Source organism: Protomyctophum bolini, assembly GCF_963924005.1.
Source record: "Protomyctophum bolini genome assembly, chromosome: 13".
NCBI lineage: Eukaryota > Metazoa > Chordata > Actinopteri > Myctophiformes > Myctophidae > Protomyctophum > Protomyctophum bolini.
Genome location: NC_137874.1, coordinates 31,783,083 through 31,808,481, shown reverse-complemented (window position 1 = coordinate 31,808,481; position 25,399 = coordinate 31,783,083). Strand labels below are relative to the sequence as shown.

Here is a 25,399-nt window from a genome sequence, read left to right as displayed (position 1 = left end):
TAATAAATACACGCAGACCTGTGGAGTGCTGCAGTATTCGGGTAGTCTTATATCTCTCCTGAAGTGCCCTCTCTGATTCAACTTGGTCCCATGTTGAGCACCTGTTGAGCTATACCTTCAACTGGCATGAGGCGCGCTGCACTTCTCTTTATGTACCAATCATTATGTTATGTCTTCTATACCCACCCCTCCCCCTTCCATGTGCACAGAATATAATAATATAAAACCAATGAAGTAGGCTTGCAACAGGCCTATGTGCCACGAACTTGACAAACAGACGGATGCCGATAGGCTTTTCTTCTGGGCCTTATTGAAAAGTCCACATGCACACAAACTCCATGACTTAAGGCCACTTCTATTCTCCACGGTCTGACGGGGGTCACTCGCCAAAAAGAGCAGATCTACAGGCTGTCAAGGCGTCACAACGTGACGCCTTGACAGCGTGTAGATCTGCTCTTTTTTAGGCGAGCAACACGAGGATACAAAATTAAGCTCCAAGCTAAAAAAACCCTAAAAGGACCCTAGCATCTACGAAACCACTTCAAGACTTTTGAAAGTGAGCGAGAAGAGGAGGGGGATTGGAAACCATTATGATGCAAAGAGACTAATCATTGCCAAATCAGCTTATGCCGAGACCCCCCCCCCCCCCCCGGCTTTAATCCTGTGCAAACTGGCCCTGACCAAACAGTGGTTTGTAGGCTCTCGGTTTAACCTATTCTGACCTGAGATCAGATTCTAAAAATGTCTTCTACATCCTGACAGTTTTCATTCTGACCTGAGATCAGATTCTAAAAATGTCTTCTATGTCAGTCGTTCTTCGATTTTTCAAAAATAGCAGACCTACAAGCTCGTAGCGCGCCACTCGGTGGCGCGCTACGAGCTTGTAGATCTGCTATTTTTCAATAGCTAAAGCATAACATAGTGCTAACACCAAAATGGGTTCCCGTTCAGAATGGGTTAAAGCAGCGGCTCAACAAAGACTAGCTGACAAAGGCCAGCGGGACGGCTCAATCCAGGCTCTGGAGACGCAGAGGGAATTCTGATGGGACCCCAACACTGAGTACATCTACTCATCTACTCAGACCCCAACACTGAGTACATCTACTCATCTACTCAGACCCCAACACTGAGTACATCTACTCATCTACTCAGACCCCAACACTCTGGTACATCTACTCATCTACTCAGACTCCAACACTCTGGTACATCTACTCATCTACTCAGACTCCAACACTCTGGTACATCTACTCATCTACTCAGACCCCAACACTCTGGTACATCTACTCATCTACTCAGACCCCAACACTCTGGTACATCTACTCATCTACTCGGATCCCAACACGACTGGTACATCTACTCATCTACTCAGACCCCAACACTCTGGTACATCTACTCATCTACTCAGACCCCAACACTCTGGTACATCTACTCATCTACTCGGACCCCAACACGACTGGTACATCTAGTCATCTACTCAGACCCCAACACTCTGGTACATCTACTCATCTACTCAGACCCCAACACTCTGGTACATCTACTCATCTACTCAGACCCCAACACCCAAAACTCTGGTACTTCTACTCAGTGATACACTAGACCGGGGCTCTGCAACCTAGATTTGAAATTAAGTGCAATTTTCTAGATAGGCAGAGTGCCATGTCAAATTGTCAACATACATTTTAATGACACCACATAAATGTCTAACATTTTGATTGTCCACGAATATAATCTTTTCTTTCACATCGTTATAATGATCTCCCAGACTCCCTTCCCAGTCAGAGTACAGAGTTTAAATAAATAAATGTAGAATTACGTGCAGGGCATACGAATGTGAGGGACTTCATTTATTTGACTATACATTTAAAGGGGCATGAAACCCTAGGCTGATTGTGTCGTTTGTTTTCCCAACATAAACCGGTCCGGGTCCCTATAGGCTCAATGTAGCCTGACGGGACGTTGTGGGTTCAAGTCCCAAATGCGGATGGCCTTTACTGTGTCGGGACTCACTCTTTCGCAGCCGTTTCGCCACCGGGCGGACAGGGTTTTGAGGTTAGGCTTGGGCATCATTTCTGTGAGGTTAGGGTTGTTCAACCAATGTTCCTGTTTTAGCACTAGTTGGGATTATCATGTCATGTCAGCACTATCAGAAGATGTAACCCAGGTAAAGTAATCTGTCACTCTGCAAGTTTATGTTAGCCAATTAGGATGGAATATGAAATATCCGGCTTGAACACATGACTATAGATAAAGTGTGTAACGATTTGCAGGATTTTTGGACAGAATCTGGAGTAGTAGTAATATCAACAAATGTGTTTTTCAAAAGTCAGCCTCCTGGTGGCGCTATAATAGGCCGTTCTGGAAAATGTCTGGGCAGAGGTTCATCGTTGGCATCCAGGGAGTGTGTGTGCAAAATGTGGCATCGACCTGGTTTTAACGGTACCGGAGATTAGCTGTTCACGGACGGACGGACGGACGGACGGACACACACACACACGGACCCACACACACACGGACGGAGTGCAAAACATACTCTCCCCCCATGCCTTCGGCCTGGTGGAGACAAGAATAAAAACACGCAGGCTGCATAAGACTGCCCTTACAGTACACTTGTGATGTAAGCAACAGAACTGCCGCTAATCAAATAATAGGTGTGTTAGATCTACACACACCCTGCACATCTTTTCTTACACCCATTATTTGATTAGATGCAGCTGTGTTGCTTACTAGCCTGCCATATTTTTAATCTGCTGTAGTTTAACACCTGAGCTGACGAAATCAGCCTAACCCCAACCCTCATTATTATTATTATTATTATTAGGGAGAATTGTAGTATATTGAGTTGTTTCATTACATTCAATAGTAGTTAATTATTATGTATGGCTAGAGCAGATGTAAACTCGCCCACTCTCCAAACTCCACACGCGAACCAAACCATCACACCATCGAATGAATGACAGCTCAACTCAGTCTCCCTGCGAAACAACTGTCTTCACTGTGAAATAACGTAACTATAGACAACATTTATGCATTCTCTACATGTCCAGTCTACTAAAACAATAAACTGATTTTGTTTCCCATTTCCAGGCAGAAATGTGAAGGTATTTGCTACCTTTCCAAAGATACCAATTCTATTCACATGATTAGCTACTGTATTATTCTGTTCTGGTATTAGTTCTGTATCACTAGATGCCATGACATTAAATCTAGAGAGCCATGTCATTTAGACAGGCGTAGAGTTCAATGTGATCGTTATATTTTGAAAGTATGGTTAGACTGATGCTAGGTTACTATGATCCTAGTTTACTGAGGCACTAACTACACTGTCTGTGTGTGTGTGTGTGTGTGTGTGTGTGTGTGTGTGTGTGTGTGTGTGTGTACCTTGCTTATTGTAAGTCACTCTGGTAAATGCCTGAATTAATTGTACATTGTAGTTCAGTACAGTTTAGAATCACTACTAGTAATTTAGTCCGGTATCCCTAGTTTAGAATCACTACTAGTAATTTAGTCCGGTATCACTAGTTTAGCGTGACTATAGGTTATTATAGTGTCATTGGTATTAGTTTAGCATCACTAGTATTAGTTCAGTATAACTACAGCATATATGTGGGGTGCCTCTGAATTTCCCAGCATGCCAGAGGGGCAACGGTGGGTTCAATGTGGTCGTTATGTAACAGTATGTTATTAAGGGAGCCTGCCCTGCATATTAGACGCCACTGCATGGCGGTCCGTGGGAGGAAAGACAAAATGGCCGACCGGGTGGTTGTTTGGGACATGTGCCATCTTCTAAATGAGCTCCTCTGTGTGGCTTAGTCATTTGCCCTAGACATGATTGGTCAGTTCCTATAGGTCAGTTCCTATAGGTCAGTTCATATCGGTCAGTTCCTATAGGCTTATGTCTGCATGCTTCATGGTTTGGAATGTATAGGGTTACGCTGTCAAGACTCAAGACCGCTGATCTACTTCTTTTAGATTAAGTACACAAACTACACATTGATATAGCATTACTTATTTAAATAATAGCCACACCACTGATTATTTAGATCACGCAACTTAATAAATGAATACGCTTTTCTGGTGAGGCACCCGTTTAAACACCACAGTGTATTTGAAAGAAATACTAATTATAATTATGAACATTCCAAAATCCTTCCATATCCATGCGAACGTTGGAGGAAGCCGACAAGACAGGGAAAAGTACGGTAGTCGGTAGTAGTAGTTCACAAAAATAGAAAAATAGAAAAAAAAACTAAAAACACAACAGATTTAACAGACAAGAGGAATGTGTCCGTGAGATATACTCCGTCGTGGGACAAGTCAATCAGGCGCTTGCGAGCCGCAGCGGAGCGAACGCCCAGCTTGTAGATCGGATATTTCTCAGGGCTTTTAAAAAAAAAAAAGACTTTTCAAACGAGGCTCAGCGAGGACGATAATTGCAGTGGACAGTTTGCACGGCAGGCTCTGTGGCCCGCTGCAGCTCTACACACAGAAACACTAATCATAACATCGCCCTGGGCGGCTGCAGGCAGGCCGGCCGCCTGTCGGAAAGCACAGCCCCTCCACCGTGAAGGCTCGACAGCGAGAGAAAACATACTTTGAATAAGGTTGAATATTAATCGTCGTATCGCTGAAACATTAATACTAGGTTAAAAAAAAAAAAAGGGAACACGGATTTAAAAGGAGAAAAGTCTGCACTTGAAGAACTGCACTTGTTTTGGTTCGATAGGACAAAAGAAAAAACTATCAAATGTTTAACGATCGTGAAGGATTGAATGTTAAGAAAGTTGTTTGGATGGATGTTGTTTAGATGCTAGATGTAGGTTCATTGCTTATCTGGTATCCTATAGTCACTCTAAAATGTACATTATGTTATTGATTTCCAAACATTTACTGTGAGGTCACTCTGTATAAGAGCGTCTGATAAACACCTACCGGTACATTACAAATGTGTGGTAATATTCATGTAAGCCGCCTAGACAAATCTACACATGGGAGGAAAACCAAACCCTAGCCTTTACGTTTTCCGTTTTCGACGTGTCCTAGGTGCATGTGTGTGCATGCGTGCATACGCACGCGCACACGCACACGCACACACACACACACACACACGCACACACACACACACACACACACACATTGTGAGGACATCGACATTTTAGGAGGGTGATATTATGAATGCCATCTCTTGCTACACTGTTTGTGTTTACCCTAAAAAATTTAAATAAATCACCGCTCTGCTATTTTCGGTGCACTTCGACAACACCGCCAAGCAGCCAAGTATAGCCTAAAAATATAAATATATAACTAACCTAAACCCCCTAAATCTAACCTCTAAATGTCCAACACGCCAGCCTTCATCGTCCATTTCTCAGGCGAACGTCCCTCGCATTGTCTTCTTCTCAAATTCTACCGTACTTGTGGGGACATTCGGCCCCCTCACAAGTATACGGTAATACAAGTGCACGCACGCACGCACACGCGCGAACACACACGCAGGTAGGGGGTATATAGAGTGGTGTGTGACCCCGGCGCGTCCACTCGTGGTTAGGTTGAGGGCCAGTGCAGAGGGGACATTAATTGGGAGCAGAGTGTGCGTGGCAGGACCACCGGCCTTCTCCGTGACCACCACCGCCCCGGTGACAATCAGTGTCTCCATGGCGATGAGGGACCTAGGGAGGAGGAGGAGGGGGAGGGGGAGGGGGGGCACAGCTGCATCTCTGTAGCCCCCTTCCCTCCTCCCCTCCTCCCTGCAACTGCTGTCAGGAAGGAGACTTTAAGCACTTCAACTCTAGTCCCTGAGGCGGCAAGTGGTGGAGGAAGTGCTGAAATGTTTGACTTTAGTATGTTCATGTACGTGTGTATAATTTAGTATATCGCAATATAGAAATACTCTCTGTTACAAGTAAAAGTATTGTATTCAAAATGGACTTATTTAACTGCAGACCAGTTGGTTCTCTAACCTGTTCTTGTCAATAATAACTGTTTTGTGTCATTGTTTGATTACAATGACACACATATCAATTCACTGCAAGATATTGTGTTCATTAATGAAATACTGTTACTATCTTTGAAATAGCATACAGACCCCCACAATATGTAACTGTTTTTAGATAGTTTTGAAATTTGTCTTAAGCTTTTTCTTTTTATTTGTAAACCTATGTAATTCATCATGTATATCTTTTGTTTTTCTTTCGAGAATAAACAAAACTTGAATGAAAAATAGGCTGCTCATTAGATTTGTGTATCCAAACTTATGAAATATCACAGCCCTTGGTGGAACATATTATGGTCTTGGGAATTGGAATATAATTGTCATCTTATTGTGCTAAAGTTGTCTAAATACTGTTACAGCTGTATTATGGGCAGCCCGGTTATCTGGAGAAGGCGATGTTTCATTTATCCTTTACTGTAAGTCGCCAAAAAAATAAAAAATAAAAGTAAAGTATAGTGTCAAGTAGTAGTATGTCATCAATGTGCTATCCTTCTTTTTCCTCTGTGTTAAAGGACCACTTCACCACTTTTCAACCTATCTTCATATAATAGGTCCTCACCAATAATCGTGAAAGAATTGCATTTTTTTTCCTACTCAAGTCTGTGTCTCATAGGAGGGCTGTGGGCAATTCAGAAACCGTCCTCCAGTGACATCATCGATGGGGAATACAAGCTAATAGAAACTGGAAGCCATCATTCTCACGATAATGAAAATCTAAACATTTTTGTAAAGACAAATTGTGTTTAAAAAATAATCTGCCTAATGATGATGTCACTGGAGGACAGCCCTCCAATGAGACACAGACTGAGTAGAAAAGAATTGTGCCATTTTATCATTATTATTAGTGAGGACCTATTATAATATAATAGGTCCTCACTAATAATAATCTTCACATATTATGTGAAGATATTATGTGAAGATAGGTTGAAAGGTTGAAAAGTGGTGAAGTGGTCCTTTAAGCATGTGCAGCAGTTGTATCTGGTTGGACTTGAATGCAACCTTCTTGGGATCAGTGTTTGGATCTAATGTACTGCGCCTTTTGTGAAGATCCAAATAAAATAATTCAAATGCGTGTGCTGTACAAAGCTGAAATACCATTTCTTTAGATTCCAACACGTCGCAGTGTTTTGTGCATTACTTGAATCCATTTTATTGCATTAATATCATAAGTAACAACTGCAGTCTACTATAGCGTCTGTGTGCGACTGAGAGGACACGCCTTACAAGCTGTTTAACATTTGAAATGTTTGCATTACAGAATGTTTTTTTTTTTGCAATGCACGCAATTTCTACATCGTGGTATTGCTAGATATTTTGTAAAAAAAAAAAAATCTGCATACTTTTTCACCACTGCTCCCGACCATACCCACCCAGCTCAACATGCAACAGAAACAGTGGAGGAATTAGTGCGATGCTGCTTTACGAGCTGCTCACACGTCTAGATAGTGTAAATGCATTAATGCTCTCATACACTCAGAGAGAGGCTGTCAATAAAGTGGCCCGCTTGACTAATGCATTCCTCCAGCGTGGCTATAATCTCATTGCGGGGCTAAAGCACATCCCAGCCGGTGTCAGTGAGGTCGCCGGCCCGGAGAAAATCCTAAACGCATTAGAAAACAACAAAAAAAAAAATATATATATATATATATACACACCAAGAATATCAATAAAGAAAAGGCTTGCGTTGCAATTATACCTGGACTGAAATCAACGGAGGAAATCCCATTACGCCACGGCTGAGATTTACGCTGATAAAAGTGAAACTGCGACGTCAGCGAGGGGTGTTGTTTTGGTTTGGTTTTTAGACTGATGGGCACCTGTGTCGGCCAGCCAATGGCTGGGCTGGCATCCTCTGTACTCAGGGTCTATTTAAAGTATTGGTTTGGTTTTTAGACTGATGGGCACCTGTCGGCCAGCCAATGGCTGGGCTCCTCAGTCTGTACCCATGCAGGTCTTATTTAGAGTATTGGTTCTCAACCAGTGGTCCGGGGACCACCAGTGGTCCTTGAGGAGGTTCCAGGTGGTCCCCAGTTAAATGACGGCCATGAGACGTTTCACCGTGCCGTCAATGTTTGTTTAACTGCTGCCCTAAACAACATAGACTTGGATGGCAAGCACTTTGTGTTAAAAAGTGCTCTAAACAAACATTAAAAGTCCATAGACTTGGCTGCCATTTTGACATAACTCAATCAATCAACAAATCAATACGTTCAGAGAAGTGCTGCTCACACCAAGGCCGGCAAAGTAGATCTAAAAACGTGGCCACACACTCGGAGCTGAAGTGCCAAAGCCTGACTTTACTAGTCGCGACACAGGGGAGATTAAAAACACAGGTGTGCAGAGTTCCTCCGGGGAGTTAGAATGCAACGTTTTCAAAAGGTGACGTAGCATTGATTTTGATCTCAGCGTTTGAAAATGGTGTGAACCCAACAGTGTTCTAACCAGATATACCGCCCATGGTGTGAACCCAACAGTGTTCTAACCGGATATAACCGGATATAACCGCCCATGGAAGTTACGTTGAGGCGTTGCAGATCTCTACATTCCCCGGTCACGGAAACCACATTATGATTGGTTGAAAAAGACACACGGCAGACGTCCGCTCCACTCTGCGTTCAGTCTTGAGGTCTTTACCAGGACTTTTTTCTTTTCTTTTTCTCCTGCAGGCGGTGAGATGAGAAAAGACCCGGAACGACGTTAGCCTATAGGTGACAGTTTGGCTGACGCCGAAACACAATGTCAGTTTCATCACAACACTTATTTATCTCATGGTACGGTTTCCTCCGCTTTCATCAGGTTGCATTATGTTTCATCAGAGGCCATGTTGAAAAGGACAGAGTGGCATGAAGAAATGAGCACGACAAGAAAGAAAGGATGGCGAGAGTAGCCTCGTTTCCGGCCTTACTCATCTTAGGTACAGTGCGTTCTTATGTATCGGTATCACTATTCAATGTTATATATTAACATTAAAACATCTTTTAGTGTCTTGTACAATTTACAATTTAGTCAATTGTTTGTGATACCCTCGCGGCCCACAGGTCAGGAATCACTGACACAAGGCCTTGGGAGACACCCCCCCCACCCGTTAATTATTTGGGGGCTGGCGGCTGGTGGGGCGTCTGAGCCACAGGGGTCAAAGGTCATTGGGGTCAGGAGGATAAACGGTCAGCAGCCAGGTCATCAGGGACAGAAGCTCCTCACCTCTTCGTCGTCGCACCCCCCCCCCCCCGATAACGCAGTTCGTTCTCAACAAAGAGGTCTGACCCGAATATTACATTATGGCCTGGTAACAGTTATTTCAGCTGATCTTTTCCGATTCATTTTGCATAATTGTTGGAATCGTTTGCATTCATAACTATGCATGGAAACCAGCTGGGTTAAATGAACAGAAATGTCACATTTTCATGTCATTGTCCGCGCCCTTGTAACCCTTTTCAATTTGGCCTCCTCCATATTTTGGGGCAAAACGTTTAGTAATGTATTCGGAAATGTCAAAAACAGGCCGATCTACAAGCCTACAATGTGTCGCGGTGTGATGCATTGTGAGCTTGTGCTGTAAATGATTAAGTATATGAACTTAACCGATAGGTAACAAAACATTACATTTTTGTATTAACATGAAGGCCAGCAAGCAATTAAATGGTTAATCGCAATTATTTGTATGCCAATTAATTGTCATGAAACGTCACTGAAATGTCATAATCTTGACTGCCTTAACAAATGGACCAGATACATACATTTCCTGTATATAACTGTACTCATGTCTTAAGCAAAATGTTCACGCCGTAGTTTTCGCTTGCCAAAAATAACAGATTTTCAAGCTAACAAGCTTGAAGCTGGAGTGTAAATTAAGCTCAGGCATACATACGTCCGCAAATAAAATGCCACCACACTCGACTGGGTTGCTTCATTTTTCAAAAAGCCGTTTGTCCACAAAGTCATCTCAGCCTAAAATCCTCTCACTTACAATTCCAATTAAATCAACAGGATCAAAATATCTCAAATTAAAAGATTAATTCTGCCCTTCAGCGTTCATTTTCAAAAGGGGATTTGCCGTTGCATAAGTGTGTTTGCATTGATCATTCGCGCGGCATCAGAAACGTGATCAATAGGAAAGGGACAAACCAATCTGTAAAAGTGATTAATTGAGCTAATCCTGTTTCCCGAGGAGGAGGAGTGCAAATTATCATTTCCAAATAGCCCACAATGGAAGTGATCAATGACGCACGCTATTGGTCAATTACCCGGGCACAGATGAGACACAAGGCCAAGGGTGCGTCTGAACCAGTAGGCCAGTCAGTCTGAACCAGTATGCCAGTATCACCCAGTCAGTCTGAACCAGTAGGCCAGTATCACCCAGTCAGTCTGAACCAGTAGGCCAGTATCACCCAGTCAGTCTGAACCAGTAGGCCAGTATCACCCAGTCAGTCTCAACCAGTAGGCCAGTATCACCCAGTCAGTCTCAACCAGTAGGCCAGTATCACCCAGTCAGTCTCAACCAGTACAGGCCAGTCAGTCTGAACCAGTATCACCCAGTCAGTCTCAACCAGTAGGCCAGTATCACCCAGTCAGTCTCAACCAGTAGGCCAGTCAGTCTGAACCAGTATCACCCAGTCAGTCTCAACCAGTAGGCCAGTATCACCCAGTCAGTCTCAACCAGTAGGCCAGTCAGTCTGAACCAGTATCACCCAGTCAGTCTCAACCAGTAGGCCAGTATCACCCAGTCAAAATTCATAGGCAATTCATAAGTGCCTTGCCACGGACGGATATGTTTTAGCAGATTAACCAAAGTTGAAATGCTTTGCAAAGCTATAACCGTCATTCTACATTGTTCATCTCCTCTGCAATACCGCTTTTAAATGCCTTGACGGTCGTTTTGTTTTTTGACCAATGGAATACTAACCTTTTAACAAAAAAAGATAATTGACACTGGGTGAAAAAAAAGCATTTTATCGTGGGATAAAAGTGAGTTTAATATAGTTATCTCAACGTGCGGGACAGATTGAAAAGCGCTCGCGACAGACAGTAATATAAACCACGAACACACTCAATGCAAAATACAAGCATTCCACTTTGAGTCTATAATCATATTACCGGGCAGCCCGGTCCGGGCTAACCTCCTGTACCGGACACAGGTTTTCCTTCTCTGGCACGGATCTGATGCAAAACCCAAGTGCACTTTTATTTTAGAAACCTTAATTCTTTAACATCCGATGACCCTCTCTCTCTCTCTCTCTCTCTCTCTCTCTCAAACTCTGCTACCATTGTTGGTTTCATACTCCAAAGCCCTCGTCGCGAGCTGCCGTTTCTGCCTACGAAACGTTAACCCATTTTGGGCGGGAACCCCTTTTGGTGTTTTAAACATTATGTTATAATTTAGCTATTGAAAAATAGCAGATCTACAAGCTCGTAGCGCGCCACCGGGTGAGCTTGTAGGTCTGCTATTTCTGAAAAATAGTAAAAATGTGGCACAAATCTTTGAATATCTTTCAAAGTGAATGTTTTTAACTCGGGTCTAAATGGGTTTAAACAGGGTCTGCTCTCAAAGGGACTGCCACCGGTCAATGCTGTGTGTGTGTGTGTGTGTGTGTGTGAGAGAGGCCCCGTGGTCAGAGCCAAAGCTACAGAGACTTAGCATTATAGCTTTCACTGGACATCGTGAGCATAATGCGCCCGACGCAGTGGTGGAAAGTTACCACTTTGCTCTGCAATTTTGAGGTTACTTTTTACTTCAACCCGGAGTCCGATTCCACAAATGGCTTCTAAAACCAGCAGTTTCAAGAGTTTTTCAAAAAATCAATCTAAAATAGCAGATGTACAAGCTCGCAGCACGGCACGAGCGTGTAGATCTGCTATTTTAGAACAGCCTAAAGCAAATCTAAACTGATTTGACACCTGAAGCTTTCTTGGTTTTAAAAGGTTGACTGAGTATTTCCATTTTTCAATTATACTTTAAACTTCGTTCATTACATGTCAGAGGAAAACGTTGTAGCCTACTTTTTATTACTCCGCTACAATTATTTGACATTTCACTTTGTGGGTTTGGATTAGGACCGTTGATAGGCGAATAAATAGCTCACAACGCATGACATGCTTTTTGAGAGTCTGACAATTAAAACAAGCTGTTTTAGCACTTTTATTATTTCGGCACTGTATGTATATTTTGATGTCGATGCTTTTGTACTTCTACTCAAGTCAAAAATTCTGAATGCAGCCCTTTTACCGGGCAACACTTTTTTTTTTTTTTTACTTCAGTACAAAAAAAAAAAAAAAAGAAAACTGAATACTTATTACCACCACCACTGACCGTGTGTTAGTTCCCTCAGCATATGAAATAAGTCTGCGTTTTAAGCATCTGCTTACAATCTGAAATAATTGCAAGGTAGGAGCATGCAAGGTCAATTGGACCAATTTGATTTTTTTATGCACAAACCTGCTGGGGCCGTTTCTGGGGGGGCGCGTTTTCTCCCCGAGCGAGCAGATCCTTTTTCCTGGTACAAGGGTTTGTATTTTTTCACAGGAAACAGGACCCTAATTCCATACAGTGTCAGTTTGGATTTTGGATTCGCTGTCAAAACAAACAGTGATTGCCAGGTCCGCGACCCTCCCCCCCCCCCCCCCCCAGCCCCCCCTCCCTCCCCACACCCCCGACAACTCTGCAACAGGTTCCACTTAGAAGAGAAGCCTTGTTCCCACTGTTTGTCTTATCCCCACTTCCAGCCCGAGGAAGGTGTTAACACCATTAGCCCGCTACAAGTGTTCCGTTTTGCGCACCGAGCGTCTCCGAAACACGATGCCTGTTTTCACAGAGAGACGGAAGAGGGAGAAATGCCATTTTATAATTATTATATGATGAAAATCAGGGCATATAGTTTTGAAAGAAGACGGCGGCGGCGGCCGCGAAACCCAAATAAGTCCTGCTGCGATCCCAGAGCGATTAGAATTAAACGCGTACAGCGCAATTTTGTTATTCGTTCGGAATATGGATTACAAATGTCCATAATAATAATAAAAAGAAGAAAATTGGCCCATAACAATTTCTGTAGGCCTACTATAGTGCAAACTACTTTTTCTTTTAGGTGGTGTGTGTGTGTGTGTGTGTGTGTGTGTGTGTGTGTGTGTGTGTGTGTTGGGGGGGGGGGCACAAAGAAAAGAATGAGGATATGAAAAGGAAAGTGGACCCTTGGGTTGTTGTTTTTCTTCCCCCTCCCGTTGGAACCCAGGGCTCTTATGGAGACACAAACCCGACAAGTAGGAAGTGCGTAGCTCCAGGCGCTGTCGGGATAGGGGTTGTCCAGAGCAGGAAACGCGCCATTATGGCTCTCTCAGGTGGAGTTTCTGTGTGTGTGTGTGTGTGTGTGTGTGTGTCTGTGTGTGCTTGCGTGCGTGCGTGGAACAGAGTGATGTTATGGGAGAACGGTAGAGCCTGTTCACAAATAAACACTTCCACGCTGCAGCTAGCATGCTAGCCTGTAGCAACACCTATTTTCCTCAACGCGCACCGCTCAGATGTACGTCTGGCGGACAGACGCGCCACGCGCACGCCGGCAACACCTCACCATTCATTTAGCTCAATTGATTCCAATTAAATCCATTAAAACCGAGAAAGCATCTGTGACATTTTAGATAACTATACAATTACATTACTACAATACATTAAAAAAAAATAGAACGTCCAACTTGTAGATCGGCACGTGTTTATTTTTTAATCTGTGCAAATCTTTTAATATAATATTTTTCAAAAGCAAACATTACATCAAATCTTTGCTTCTGGGGGTCCCTGGAACAACATATTTTGCGAGCTGGGGCCAAATACATATAATTTTGGGGGTCCTTGACAGGAACACGTTTTTGAGCACCACCGATACAGAAGCATAGATTTAGCAGAAAACTGTACTTTTTTTAATTCGCCTCAGGTCTAAATGTATTAAGGCTACATTTGACTGTGTAGAACTAGAAACGGCAGCTAATATTGTTTTGACAGCATATAAATACATGTATTTATCCCAGGTGAATAGGTGAAACCTATAACCACCTGCACACCGTAAACCGCAGTGTTAACCCATTCAGGCCGGACGTCGAAATTTAAAAAAGAAATGTATTTTTTAAAATGTATTTTTTTTCTTCTGAAAAACCTTATGTTTCTATATCAGTGGTTCTCAATATTTCATGTCAAAGACCCCAAAAATTATATGTAATATGCCGCCGACCCCCATCTGAAAATATGTTGTTCCAGGGACCCTCCAGAAGCAAAGATTTTAGTTAAAATGTTCACTCTGAAAGAATATATATTCAAAGATTTGAGGCACATTTTCACGATTTTTAAAAAATAGCAGATCTACAAGCTCGTAGCGCGCCACTCAGTGGCACGCTATGAGCTTGTAGATCTGCTATTTTTCAATAGCTAAAGTATAACATAAGGCTTTAAAACACCAAAAGCGGTTTCCGCCCAAAATGGGTTAATTTAAGGGTCCATTTGGTTACATTTGCACATTCTTTGGAGTTACATTAACATGGATTTTACTGTAGTGGAAAGGGCTACTAATTGTATTATTTTGACAGCAAAGTGTGCATATTGATTTACTTATCCAAATTTTGTGAAGCGTAAATGTATGATTTGAAACTGCATTTAGATGCATGTTGTATTATTAGCTATAAGCACTGGATTTGGATATAAACCGTTGTCTCTCGCACGCATGCATGCACGCACGCATGCATGCACGCACGCACGCACGCACGCCTTTTTATTTTAAACTGTACATAAATACCATTTCATATTTTTCATGTACGTTGCAATTGTGGAAATTCATTTTGACAGCCAGCTCAGTAGTGTTGAGTGGGTAGGAAATATATCTTTTTTTAATATACATTTTATCCTAGAATTTACAACCCATTTTGGGTGTCAATTATCTAATGTAATCCTTCCTCTGCCAACCTGTGGGGGGCGGGGGGGGGCAGCAGACTGACCTCATGCTTCCTTCTTTGCATGAGGAGTCCAAGCTGCTTCTTTTCACCTGACAGTGGGGGATTTCCCCGGCCGGACGTAGCGCGTGGAAGAAACACGTTATTCCGACCAGTTCCTTTCCCCTCCGGTAGGAAATTAAATTAAATACAGTTAAATTAAATTAATTTAAAATGTGTGAACTTATGTTAACATGAACTCGTATGATATAGGAATACACTACAATAAATTACTACTGTGGTATCGATGTCAAATGTTGTGCACATTAAATTACAGAAGATGAGAAATAAATGGAGAATCCTAAATATATAAAAAGGCAAATGCTGAAAAAAGAATCATCATCATTCAAAAATTAAGTGTAGGCTACAATTATTCATTATCCTAAAATGAATCCCGTCCAAAACGGCTAAGTTCTTAGTCCAGAATGGCTGTACAGCTACAAATGTAACCAAATGGACCCTTATGGGTCTGTAACTCTGAGTGTACAGCTACAGATGTAACCAAATGGACCTTATGGGTTTGTAGCTCTGAGAGTGTATAAACGTAACTACAAATGTGACCAGATTTGACTGAGATACTGCCATCGTGCAAATTCCAGCTTTTCACCAGAGGAGAAAAACTTTGTTTCCCTTTTTTTTCAAAATGAGTTAATAGCACAGGCAGACTCTTCACATACTAGAGCATGTCTGAAATAAGTGTCAGAGCTGAAATTGACATGTAAATATGAAATGAATGCTTGAACATGTAGCTAGGTGTAAATGTTAGAGACCACAGAAGTGAACCTTTCAAGCCTCTTTTCTCAACTCGCTGTTTTCTGCAAGACATTACTCTATATGCCATATCTCCAAAACTGGTGGGTCAAACTGAACAACCAATATGTCAATTTGAAGCTATGATTCCCTGCTTTCATATGACATGAAAAAACAAAAATACAAAAAAATACAACCTCTCAGTCAAATTTGGTCACAAAAGGGACCCTTATGGGTCTGTAGCTCTGAGAGTGTATACACGTAACTACAGAATGTAACCAAATGGACCCTTATGGGTCTGTAGCTCTGAGAGTGTACAAAACATAAGCAAATGGATCCTTATGCAATTTAAGCAGTTAGCGGACCCTCTTTATGGACTAGAGTGACGTACAGTAAGCAAGGTAAACGTGGAGGTTAATGCCTCAAATGCAGAGAGACGGTGTAACGCCTCAGTACATTAGGATCATAGAAGGACCTAGCAGCATGCAGGGTTGTTTTGGCAGCACATTTAGATTTTAGTTTTAGTCATTAGTCTCTTGAATAGTTTTCATTTAGTTTTAGTCACATTTTAGTCACCTGTAATGTTTTAGTGTTTAGTCTAGTTTCAGTCGAAGATTTCAGATTTCAGTTTTTATTTAGTTTCCATTTAGTTTTCGTCAGTGGAAAAACTAGTGAAAATAGCTGATCTAGAAGGTCACAGCGCGCCACTTTGCGCTGTGTTGTGAGCTTGTAGGTCAGCTATTTTCTATTTTTTCCCCCTAATTTATGGAATTTCTTAGAATTTCCTTACATTCATTCTAGAAATTACTTAGAAAAATAGTTTTATTTGTTAATAATTAATGAAAACTTTAATTAAAAACTAAATGTAGGAAGAAAAAAAAGGGACCCATAAAAATGTCTCCTACGACACACAAATGGGCCCCCACCCACTGTTTGGGAAACAGTGGACTCTAAAAACAATATCATACAATAAAAACATGTACATTGAAACTAATAGGATGCCAGGACTGTAACTACAGTGAGAGTGTAACGAGACTCTGATTCTGTACTACAAGAGTTAAATTATAACGGAGGCTTCGCGTTAAGAGTGCAGTGGTGGCTCAGACAGACAGAATTGAGATTCCAGTTTGGTGGTGACCTTGTGAGAGCCTTTTATTAGCGGCTGCTTTGCCAAACACGCTGCTAATACCCTGAGCAAACAGCCCAGCCATCCAGGACGCTAAGCCCCCTCCCACCCCCCCCCCCCAAACGCCACCATCAATACCGCCCCCAAAATCCCCCCTCACTGTTATTAAGCTACCGCTTAAAGAAAACCTTTGTCGCCGTCCATTCAACACTTTAATTACTAATTAAAGCTTTCGTTCCAGACTTGTTTGAGGAAGATGTTGAGTTGAAGAAGAATTCTATTGTTTCGTTGTTGTTTTTGTCCTCTTTTTTTTCTTTTCTTTTCTTCTTTTTTTTTCTCCTTACTCTCTCCAAGAGGGTCTCATCTGTTAAGATGCTTAGGAATTTAATTAGTCGGACCCAAGGTGTGAATGATAACTAGCACGATGATGAAATAATTATCGCTAAAGTATGATGATAGGCATTTCATTAAACTGTTACAATTACTGCATGGCCGGGAAATGGGAGTAAAAGTTTAAGACGTATATTTTACTACATACAGTATGGACTTTTTATGACTGTAATATAATTTGCACCACAAAAGTGTACTTAAATATGGAACAGTCACTGATGTATTGCAGACATGGTAATGATAAAAATACACTATAAAATAGTTCTCTTTTAAACCCTTTAAAGTGCGTGAGCATTGTGTGTCGGTACTTTGTTTTTTTCTAGATGACTGCTTAGGAATGCCGCTCTAAACCAGTTCCTTCATATTATCATACATTATCATATTAAAGAGGAATTATTCTTGTGGTCCTAATTGCAAACCTAACTCATGCCCAGTCTGAGGTTTTTGCCTTTTGCGTTTGAAATGTGTTGGCACTTATCTCATGTTACGAAGAAATGATTCATTCCGTTGGGAATTTTGGGATATTATGTACTGTATATATTATATTATATCCGCTTAAAACAACACACCGTTTTACATCATGGATCACAAACGTTGTATGTCGCCGTGTCTTTTCTAAACCAAAATGTATAGCACTAAAAGTTATGTATTTATTTATCGTTAACTTGTAATCATGGGAGACCCTCTTTTGGTGCTGTATACAGTTACGGTAGCACCTTCTCTGTGCCAATAGCTGAATGAAAAGGTTGTCGGTTTGATTCCCGGCTCCATTAGCTACGTGTCCCTGAGCAAGACAACTGCTCCGTCCCTGGGGCGCTCCACATGGCCTCCAGAGCCTGAGCAGCCATCAGCTGGGTGACATGAGACTGTGACCATGGGGTCAATACGGTCTCCATTATCTGGACCAGAGCAGCCATCAGCTGGGTGACATGAGACTGTGACCATGGGGTCAATACGGTCTCCATTATCTGGACCTGAGCAGCCATCAGCTGGGTGACATGAGACTGTGACCATGGGGTCAATACGGTCTCCATTATCTGGACCTGAGCAGCCATCAGCTGGGTGACATGAGACTGTGACCATGGGGTCAATACGGTCTCCATTATCTGGACCTGAGCAGCCATCAGCTGGGTGACATGAGACTGTGACCATGGGGTCAATACGATCTCCATTATCTGGATTTGAAGATGCTCTATGCCAGCTGTGTCGAATGGTGTTACGTTGAAGAGTAGGTAGAGAACACATTGGACCCTTTTCCACCAAAAATAACTTTGGTTGTAGAACCGGTTCTGTTCCAGGGGCAGAGTGGCCGGATGGGAACCACAAGGTTGCCAGCTCGAGCCCGGGCTCTCCCCCAGAGTTAGCGTTGAAGTGTGCTTGAGCAAGACACCAAATTGCTCCTGATGTGCAGGTTATAGCACAGCACACATACATACATTAGCACAATCTATGTAAAGCGTGCCTTGGATAAAGGCGCTATATCTCTCTAGGTCGTCCTCAGACGAGCCCTCCATCGACGTTTCCAGTCATCTCGGTTCTCCATACATCCGGCCAGTTCGTTGGTACTTTGCACTCCTGCATCGCTCTTGAGTACATCCACGTATGTTAGCGCGGGGCGTCCTCGTGATCGATGCCCGTGTGTTGGTTCCCAGAGCACCAGTTTGCTGGCTGGCAGTTCTTGATGCCTTTGGCAGTGTCCTGCTAGTCTCATTCTCCTGGCTGCTATTTTCTGGCTCACCCTCGGTAGTCCCTCATACAGAGTCATGTTAGTGACATGTACAGTCTTGCTGATGTTAAGTACTGCATAAGTATATAAATGCACCATTTTTGTTTCTTGGAACCTCTGGTTTCACAGGACCGGCTGTCATTTTCTAGGCGGGGAAAAGGCGGGTCCTGAACAGGAGCTGAACAGGTTCTTTGTACCACTAACTGGGGTGGAAGGCATCACCTCAACCACCCCAACCAAACACAGATTTTGGCCTAATCTAACACTGCACTATCATCAATGTTAATCTAACTCTGAGAGCGTACAAGCCCCCCCCCCCCCCCACAGCCCAAATGATCCTCTATTTATTGCATTTCTTTTTACATGATTCGACTGAGAGATGGGCTGTTCAATCAATCTGATTCAACTTCAATCTCGTAACCATTTTGGCCAATCAGATTCGACTATATGAATACAGGCCTATACCACCATCGTCATTGATCTATTCATAATGCTTTTCTTTTTTTTAATTTAAGTAATACTTGTGTCAACAGTTCACAGTGACACTTTGTCAAAACTTAAGATCCCCGAAAACAGTTAATTCGGGGCAATGCTCAGAAGTCAATCATATACCGTGGCGGCGGTAAAAAATACAGCGCACAGGCAGGGGGGGGAATAATCCACACCCGAGTTTAATAAACAGTGAGGATTTTACTGTGTGCACACGGATCTAATTAATCACGGACTGTATTTTCCTGAGTCACCTGTCGGCTTCTATCCTGCCACAGTGAGATGAGGTCTAAATGCAAAACACATTTCAGCGGCAAATGTGATTGTGTTGCATTAGCATTCCACTCAATTCATTCCATGCAGACGGAATTCCACACTGTTCATTTAAACTGCGAAGATGGAACCAATTTGTACACCCTTTGATTGAACCGGTTTGCTACTAAACCTTTTAAAGTAATGGCCTGAATGGCACTTCAACAATTACATTAGCTCAACAACCACCCACGATCAAACTTTCCTTTTCTATTAGAAACAAAATAAAAAATGTGGGAAATGTGATTTAATACGGTGGCTCTCAAAGTGAAGTCCGGGGACCCCCAGGGGTCCTTGAGGGGGGTTCCAGGGGGTCCGGGGACCCTCAGGGGTCCTTGAGGGGGGTTCCAGGGGGTCCTGCAGCAAAGGGAGTTAACCCATTCTGGGCGGGAACCCCTTTTGGTGTTTTACCCCCTCAGGCCGGGAACCCATTTTGTGCTTCTGTACAGTATTCAAAAATGTAAAGAAATTGATGCTGCTATATCAATATTTGAAGTTTTTCAGAAAACAGGATTTAGCGGCGTTTTTAGAATCGGCCTCAGGCCTAAATGGGTTAATATTATTATAATCAAAACTCTGATCAAAACTTGGACCATATATATATATATATATATATATATATATATATATATACGGTACACGCTGTGAGCTTGTAGATCTGCTATTTCCAAAAAAAAGTCAAATATATTTACAAACATTTCAACAACACGAGTCTTGTATGGGGTGTCCAAAAACATTTCCCGCGGCCTGCAAAGACATCATTTGGGGATCCTTGACATGACAAAAAGACCCCACGAACACAGAATCCAGCACAAATACTAATCCATAAGAGGGCTTCCTTAAGAATAATATCGTGTAATCAAGCCTGCGCCCGGACATCTGGAAATGTAAAAAAAAAAAAGAAAAGAAAGAAAAATAGAAAAAAAAGGGGTGAAATCAAACTGGAGAGGTTTTTTTTTCACCATTCACCCTACTTTTGTTCCCTTTACAACCTTAATGACAACACTGTCACATCCAATCAGCTCAGCACCGCTCCACAATCCATTTTTCAAACTTTATGACAGCTGTAATGGCTCCCACCTGTTGCCACCATCCTGCCTCATGAATGGCAACTTCCCAGTGCTCTCACTGCGCGCGCACGCATGCACGCGTGTGTGTGTGTGTGTGTCTGTGTGTGCACGCGGTGCGTGTGTCTGTCTGTCTGTCTGTGTGTGTGCGCACTCGCGCGGTGCGTGTGTCTGTCTATCTGTGCGCTTGCACGGTGCATGTGTGTGTGTGTGTGTGTGTGTGTGTGTGTGTGCGCGCGTAACAGAGACAAAGGCCTCTATTAGCTGCAGTTGCAGTGAGGTCACTCAGGCATTAAATTAGTTCCAGCCCCGCTACCCCTCCCACCACCCAGCGCACGTGGGCGCGCGCACGCACGCACGCACACACACACACACGCCCGCACACACACTACTAAACTCGTGAGGACGTCGATATCTCAGAACAGCTATTTAATGAACGACTTTTTGGGGGCATTCTTAACCACAACGCTGAGATGAAAATACAGTCCATCTACAAACTCACAGCTTGAGGTTGTACGTGCAGGCCTATCTGTTATTCTGGGTCTGTGACAAACTGGTACGCAACGGATGTATAAAACAGGCATAAAACCTTAACACGTACTGTACGTATCCCGTCTAACCAGACCACCGAATCTGGACCTCTTCCGAAATGTTAGTCGAAAACAGTCCTCGTCGACTATTAAAACAAAACAGTCCTCGTCGACTATTAAAACAAAACAGTCCTCGTCGACTATTAAAACAAAACAGTCCTCGTCGACTATTAAAACAAAACAGTCCTCGTCGACTATTAAAACACACATTTCTCTCTTGTGAGCACCAGGCAGCTGTGTAAAAGTTTTCACTTAGGTATACTGCGATATAGAAATACTCTGTTACAAGTAAAAGTCCAGAATTCAAAATGTACTTGAGTAAAAGTACACAAGTATTGGCATCAAAATGTACTTAATAAATATGTTATATTTTATTCAGAAAAAAGGTCAGGCCTCAGTCCAAAATGGGTTAAGTGCGCGCACACACACACACACACACACACACACACACACACACACACAGGGCAAGTACTACTTTCTTCTCCCTGGCTTTCAATTCTAATTTCTAATTAACCTGTGTACTTTTTGTGTTGATTTTGTTTTACTATGTTACTTGTGTCATGTTTTCCTGTACAGCACTTTGGTTGGCCTCCTGGTCTTTGAAAATGTGCTCTATGAATAACATTTAATTTTATTTGATTTTGATTTTACTACGGCAAGTGCTATATGGGCTAAGATGGAGTCTGAAGAGGTGCGTTTTCAGACTGGGAGCGAGGCTGCAGTTCGGACTGTGATGGGAAGTGCATTCCATAGTTTTGGAGCCACAAGGGAGAAGAGTTTGGAGTCACACACACATACTTTCAATTGCCACAATTCACAAAAACTCATCATTCTAGTCCCCTCTATCCCTCCCTCCCTCTCCTCTCCTGTTGAGTCAGTGCCATGGTGTTATTTCTTCATTCTAGTCCCCTCTCCTCTCCTCTCCTCTCCTCTCCTCTCCTCTCCTCTCCTCTCCTCTCCTCTCCTCTCCTCTCCTCTCCTCTCCTCTCCTCTCCTGTTGAGTCAGTACCATGGTGTCATTCTAGTCCCCTCTCCTCTCCCTCTCCCCCTCCCTCTCCTCTCCTCTCCTGTCGAGTCAGTGCCATGGTGTCATTTCCATCCACGTGCCACACGCTGCCTGCCTCTGTGTGGCCGACTCCACGGCACTTATGTCATCACGCGTCACTTTGCGTTCACAGGCCTCGTCGGCACTTAATTCTGGACCTGCCGCCTGCGTTCCGCTGCTCCTAGTCTCGCGTGAAGCCAGAGAACTATTCCACAACCTCTCAATGCCATTATAGAGGCTGGAACTATAACACTTCCCCAAATCCCAGACAGGAATCTGTCCTCTGTTCCTCATTTCCGTTCACGAAAATATATTTAAAAAGATCTTTAAAGCATAATATCTGGTAAGCAGTGAGCTATTAATAACTATACTACAGCGGTGCCCGTGGGGCACTGGCCTATACTTGGGACGATGCGAGTTGGAAATGCATGCCCCATGCTCGCCATGAGCAGCACGGCTTGGGGTGCGGCGAGTCGTGCGGTAGGTAAGGTAACTGGGAGCTGATGGTAGGTCTCCCAGCAATGCGTCTCCCAGGGGTACAGTAGGACAGAGCCTCTGGCTGATCCCTGATGATCTAACGGCGATAGGCTGATATACCAACAATAGGCCTCTTCGACCTACTGTGTACAATGTTTGTCTATCTGCAAATGTTTGGTTGTTTTTCACCTAATGTTACGTGAAAATAAATAACACAGAAATGTGTGTATTTCTGGCCGAACTTATGACATGCCCCAAAAATATATATTTTCAAACATTTCAGCTAAGTTATTTTAGAGAACCGGTTGGCATTTTACTTTTGGGGGGGGACTGGACCTGGACTGGATGGACTGGATGAACGGAATGGACTGAAATTAAATTAAACTGGAACTGGACCAGACTAGACCGGAGCAGAGCATAATATAGGCTACAGTATAAAGAGTGGAGTACTGTATGTCACCCTTCCAGCAGGTTCACGTGGTGTGTGTGTGTGTGTGTGTGTGCGTGCACATGAGTGCATTACCCTTCCAGCAGGTCCATGGTGGTGGGCGTGACCTCAGTGTAGAGCAGCGTGCGTCCCAGCGTGTGCGTTCGCAGGTGCTCTCTGTACACGTCCATGCTGAACTGCTCCGAGTGCACACACGCCTCCGGAGGCTCCGCCACCAGGGCCAGCGTCCCCGGAGGGTCGTGGTCTCCTTGGGGACAGCCAGAGGCAGACACCAGCCTCAGAGGGGGGTCGTGGTCTCCTTGGGGACAGCTGGAGGACACCAGCCTCAGAGGGGTCTTGGAGGAGCGGATCAGACCGCCGGGGTCCACGTGAGCCCGCAGCCACGTCAGGAAGCGGGCCTTGTTCTCCTGCGGCGAAAAGTATACATGCAGAAAAAGCAAACAAGAATGAGGACTACAGCAGGCCGTGGCTCAGCGGTCCAGGCACCTTGGCCGGTAGTGTGCCGTGGGTTCGACTCCCGATCCCGACGGCCTTTACCGCATGTCACTACCCCATCTCTCTCCCCCATTTCCTGTCAGCTTACTGTCTGTCTCTCTATAAAAAAAATAAAGGCGAAAGAAAACCATTAAAAATATGTAGAATGACGACTATAGTGAGCTGCACCATTCTTGCTCAAGATTTTCCTCCACAAGAATTGAGAGCGCGATTGTCACACTTCTCTTGTTTTTTCCCATGGAAAGATTTAGTGTATTTAGTCCGTAGTTGCTGAACATTCTAAATCTCATTTTATGGGGCAAGTATAATATTTTAAGGCTTATACATCTTATTAGCCAAGGGTCCTTCTAACACCACGCATATTGTATAATTAGTTATATCGTATTAACATGAAAATAAAATTTTATTCACCAAGAAAAGTGACATAATAATACATAATGAATGTAACTTGACTACCATATACACTAGTGTGTGCATGCAATTTAACTAGCGTATAAATGGGTGACCCATAAGGGTCCACTTGGTTGCATTCATACGCCTGTTAAGCCGACACCGTGGCTCTTGTGACTGTGTGGGTTAACGAAGGTCTGTTGCTAATCATGGATCATCTTAATTAACCCCTCTCTCCGAGAGCCGTCACTTTGCATTAATCAGCCTGGCTCCCAGACGCAGCGTGTGTCTGTGGACTCAACCTAAACGCTATATATATGCACATGTATGCTGGGGCAGAACATGACTCTTTGCTTACATTACACCACATGAGGACCCCTCCAAATGATGTTTAACCCATTCTGGGCGGGAACCTCTTTTCGTGTTCGCTATTAAAAAATAGCAGATCTACAAGCTCGTAGCGCGCCACCGAGTGGCGCGCTACGAGCTTGTAGGTCTGCTATTTTTGAAAAATCGAACGACTGACATAGAAACATAGCTTTTTCAGAAAACTGTCAGGATCTAGAAGACATTTTTTAGAATCTGATCTCGGGTCAGAATGGGTTAAAAATCTATCCGTCACACCCGTCCTCATCACAGGCCGTCAGAGGAAGCGTCTAGAAGTGAGTCATAGTAGCGCTGCCGTCGCGCAGAAACCCTGTATCTTCATTTTTATAATTTTGTTCTTTTTAGGGGGCGCTAAACCCCTCCTATGCCCAGCTTTGTGCGTTTGCGTGTACCATGATTCATGATTCGATTGGCTGAGCAAGGCATGCGTGCTGACGCATGACGATAAGAGGGCCGCTCACTTCACATGAGTGTGATCACCGGCAGGTATTAATTCATGAATTCTTCCTTAAAGGACCACTTCACCACTTTTCAACCTATCTTCATATAACCTCTTCACTCCACCTCACTCCCTAGCACTCACCTCTTCAGACTCCACCTCACCCCCTAGCACTCACCTCTTCACTCCACCTCACCCCCTAGCACTCACCTCTTCACTCCACCTCACCCCCTAGCACTCACCTCTTCACTCCACCTCACCCCCTAGCACTCACCTCTTCACTCCACCTCACCCCCTAGCACTCACCTCTTCACTCCA

At 43.4% G+C, this 25,399-nt stretch overlaps 1 protein-coding gene across 3 annotated transcripts in view; it reads right to left on the bottom strand.

Annotated features, from left to right (window-relative positions):
* hlcs (holocarboxylase synthetase (biotin-(proprionyl-CoA-carboxylase (ATP-hydrolysing)) ligase)) overlaps positions 1-25,399 on the bottom strand; it is a 53,039-nt gene that overhangs the window by 8,131 nt on the left and 19,509 nt on the right. For 2 of the 3 annotated variants that reach the window (XM_080780955.1, XM_080780957.1), the window contains one exon: positions 23,446-23,777. In XM_080780955.1, the coding sequence (XP_080637081.1) occupies positions 23,446-23,777 (332 nt within the window). The remainder of the gene's footprint in view (positions 1-23,445; positions 23,778-25,399) is intronic. The other variant, XM_080780956.1, reaches the window with a different exon arrangement.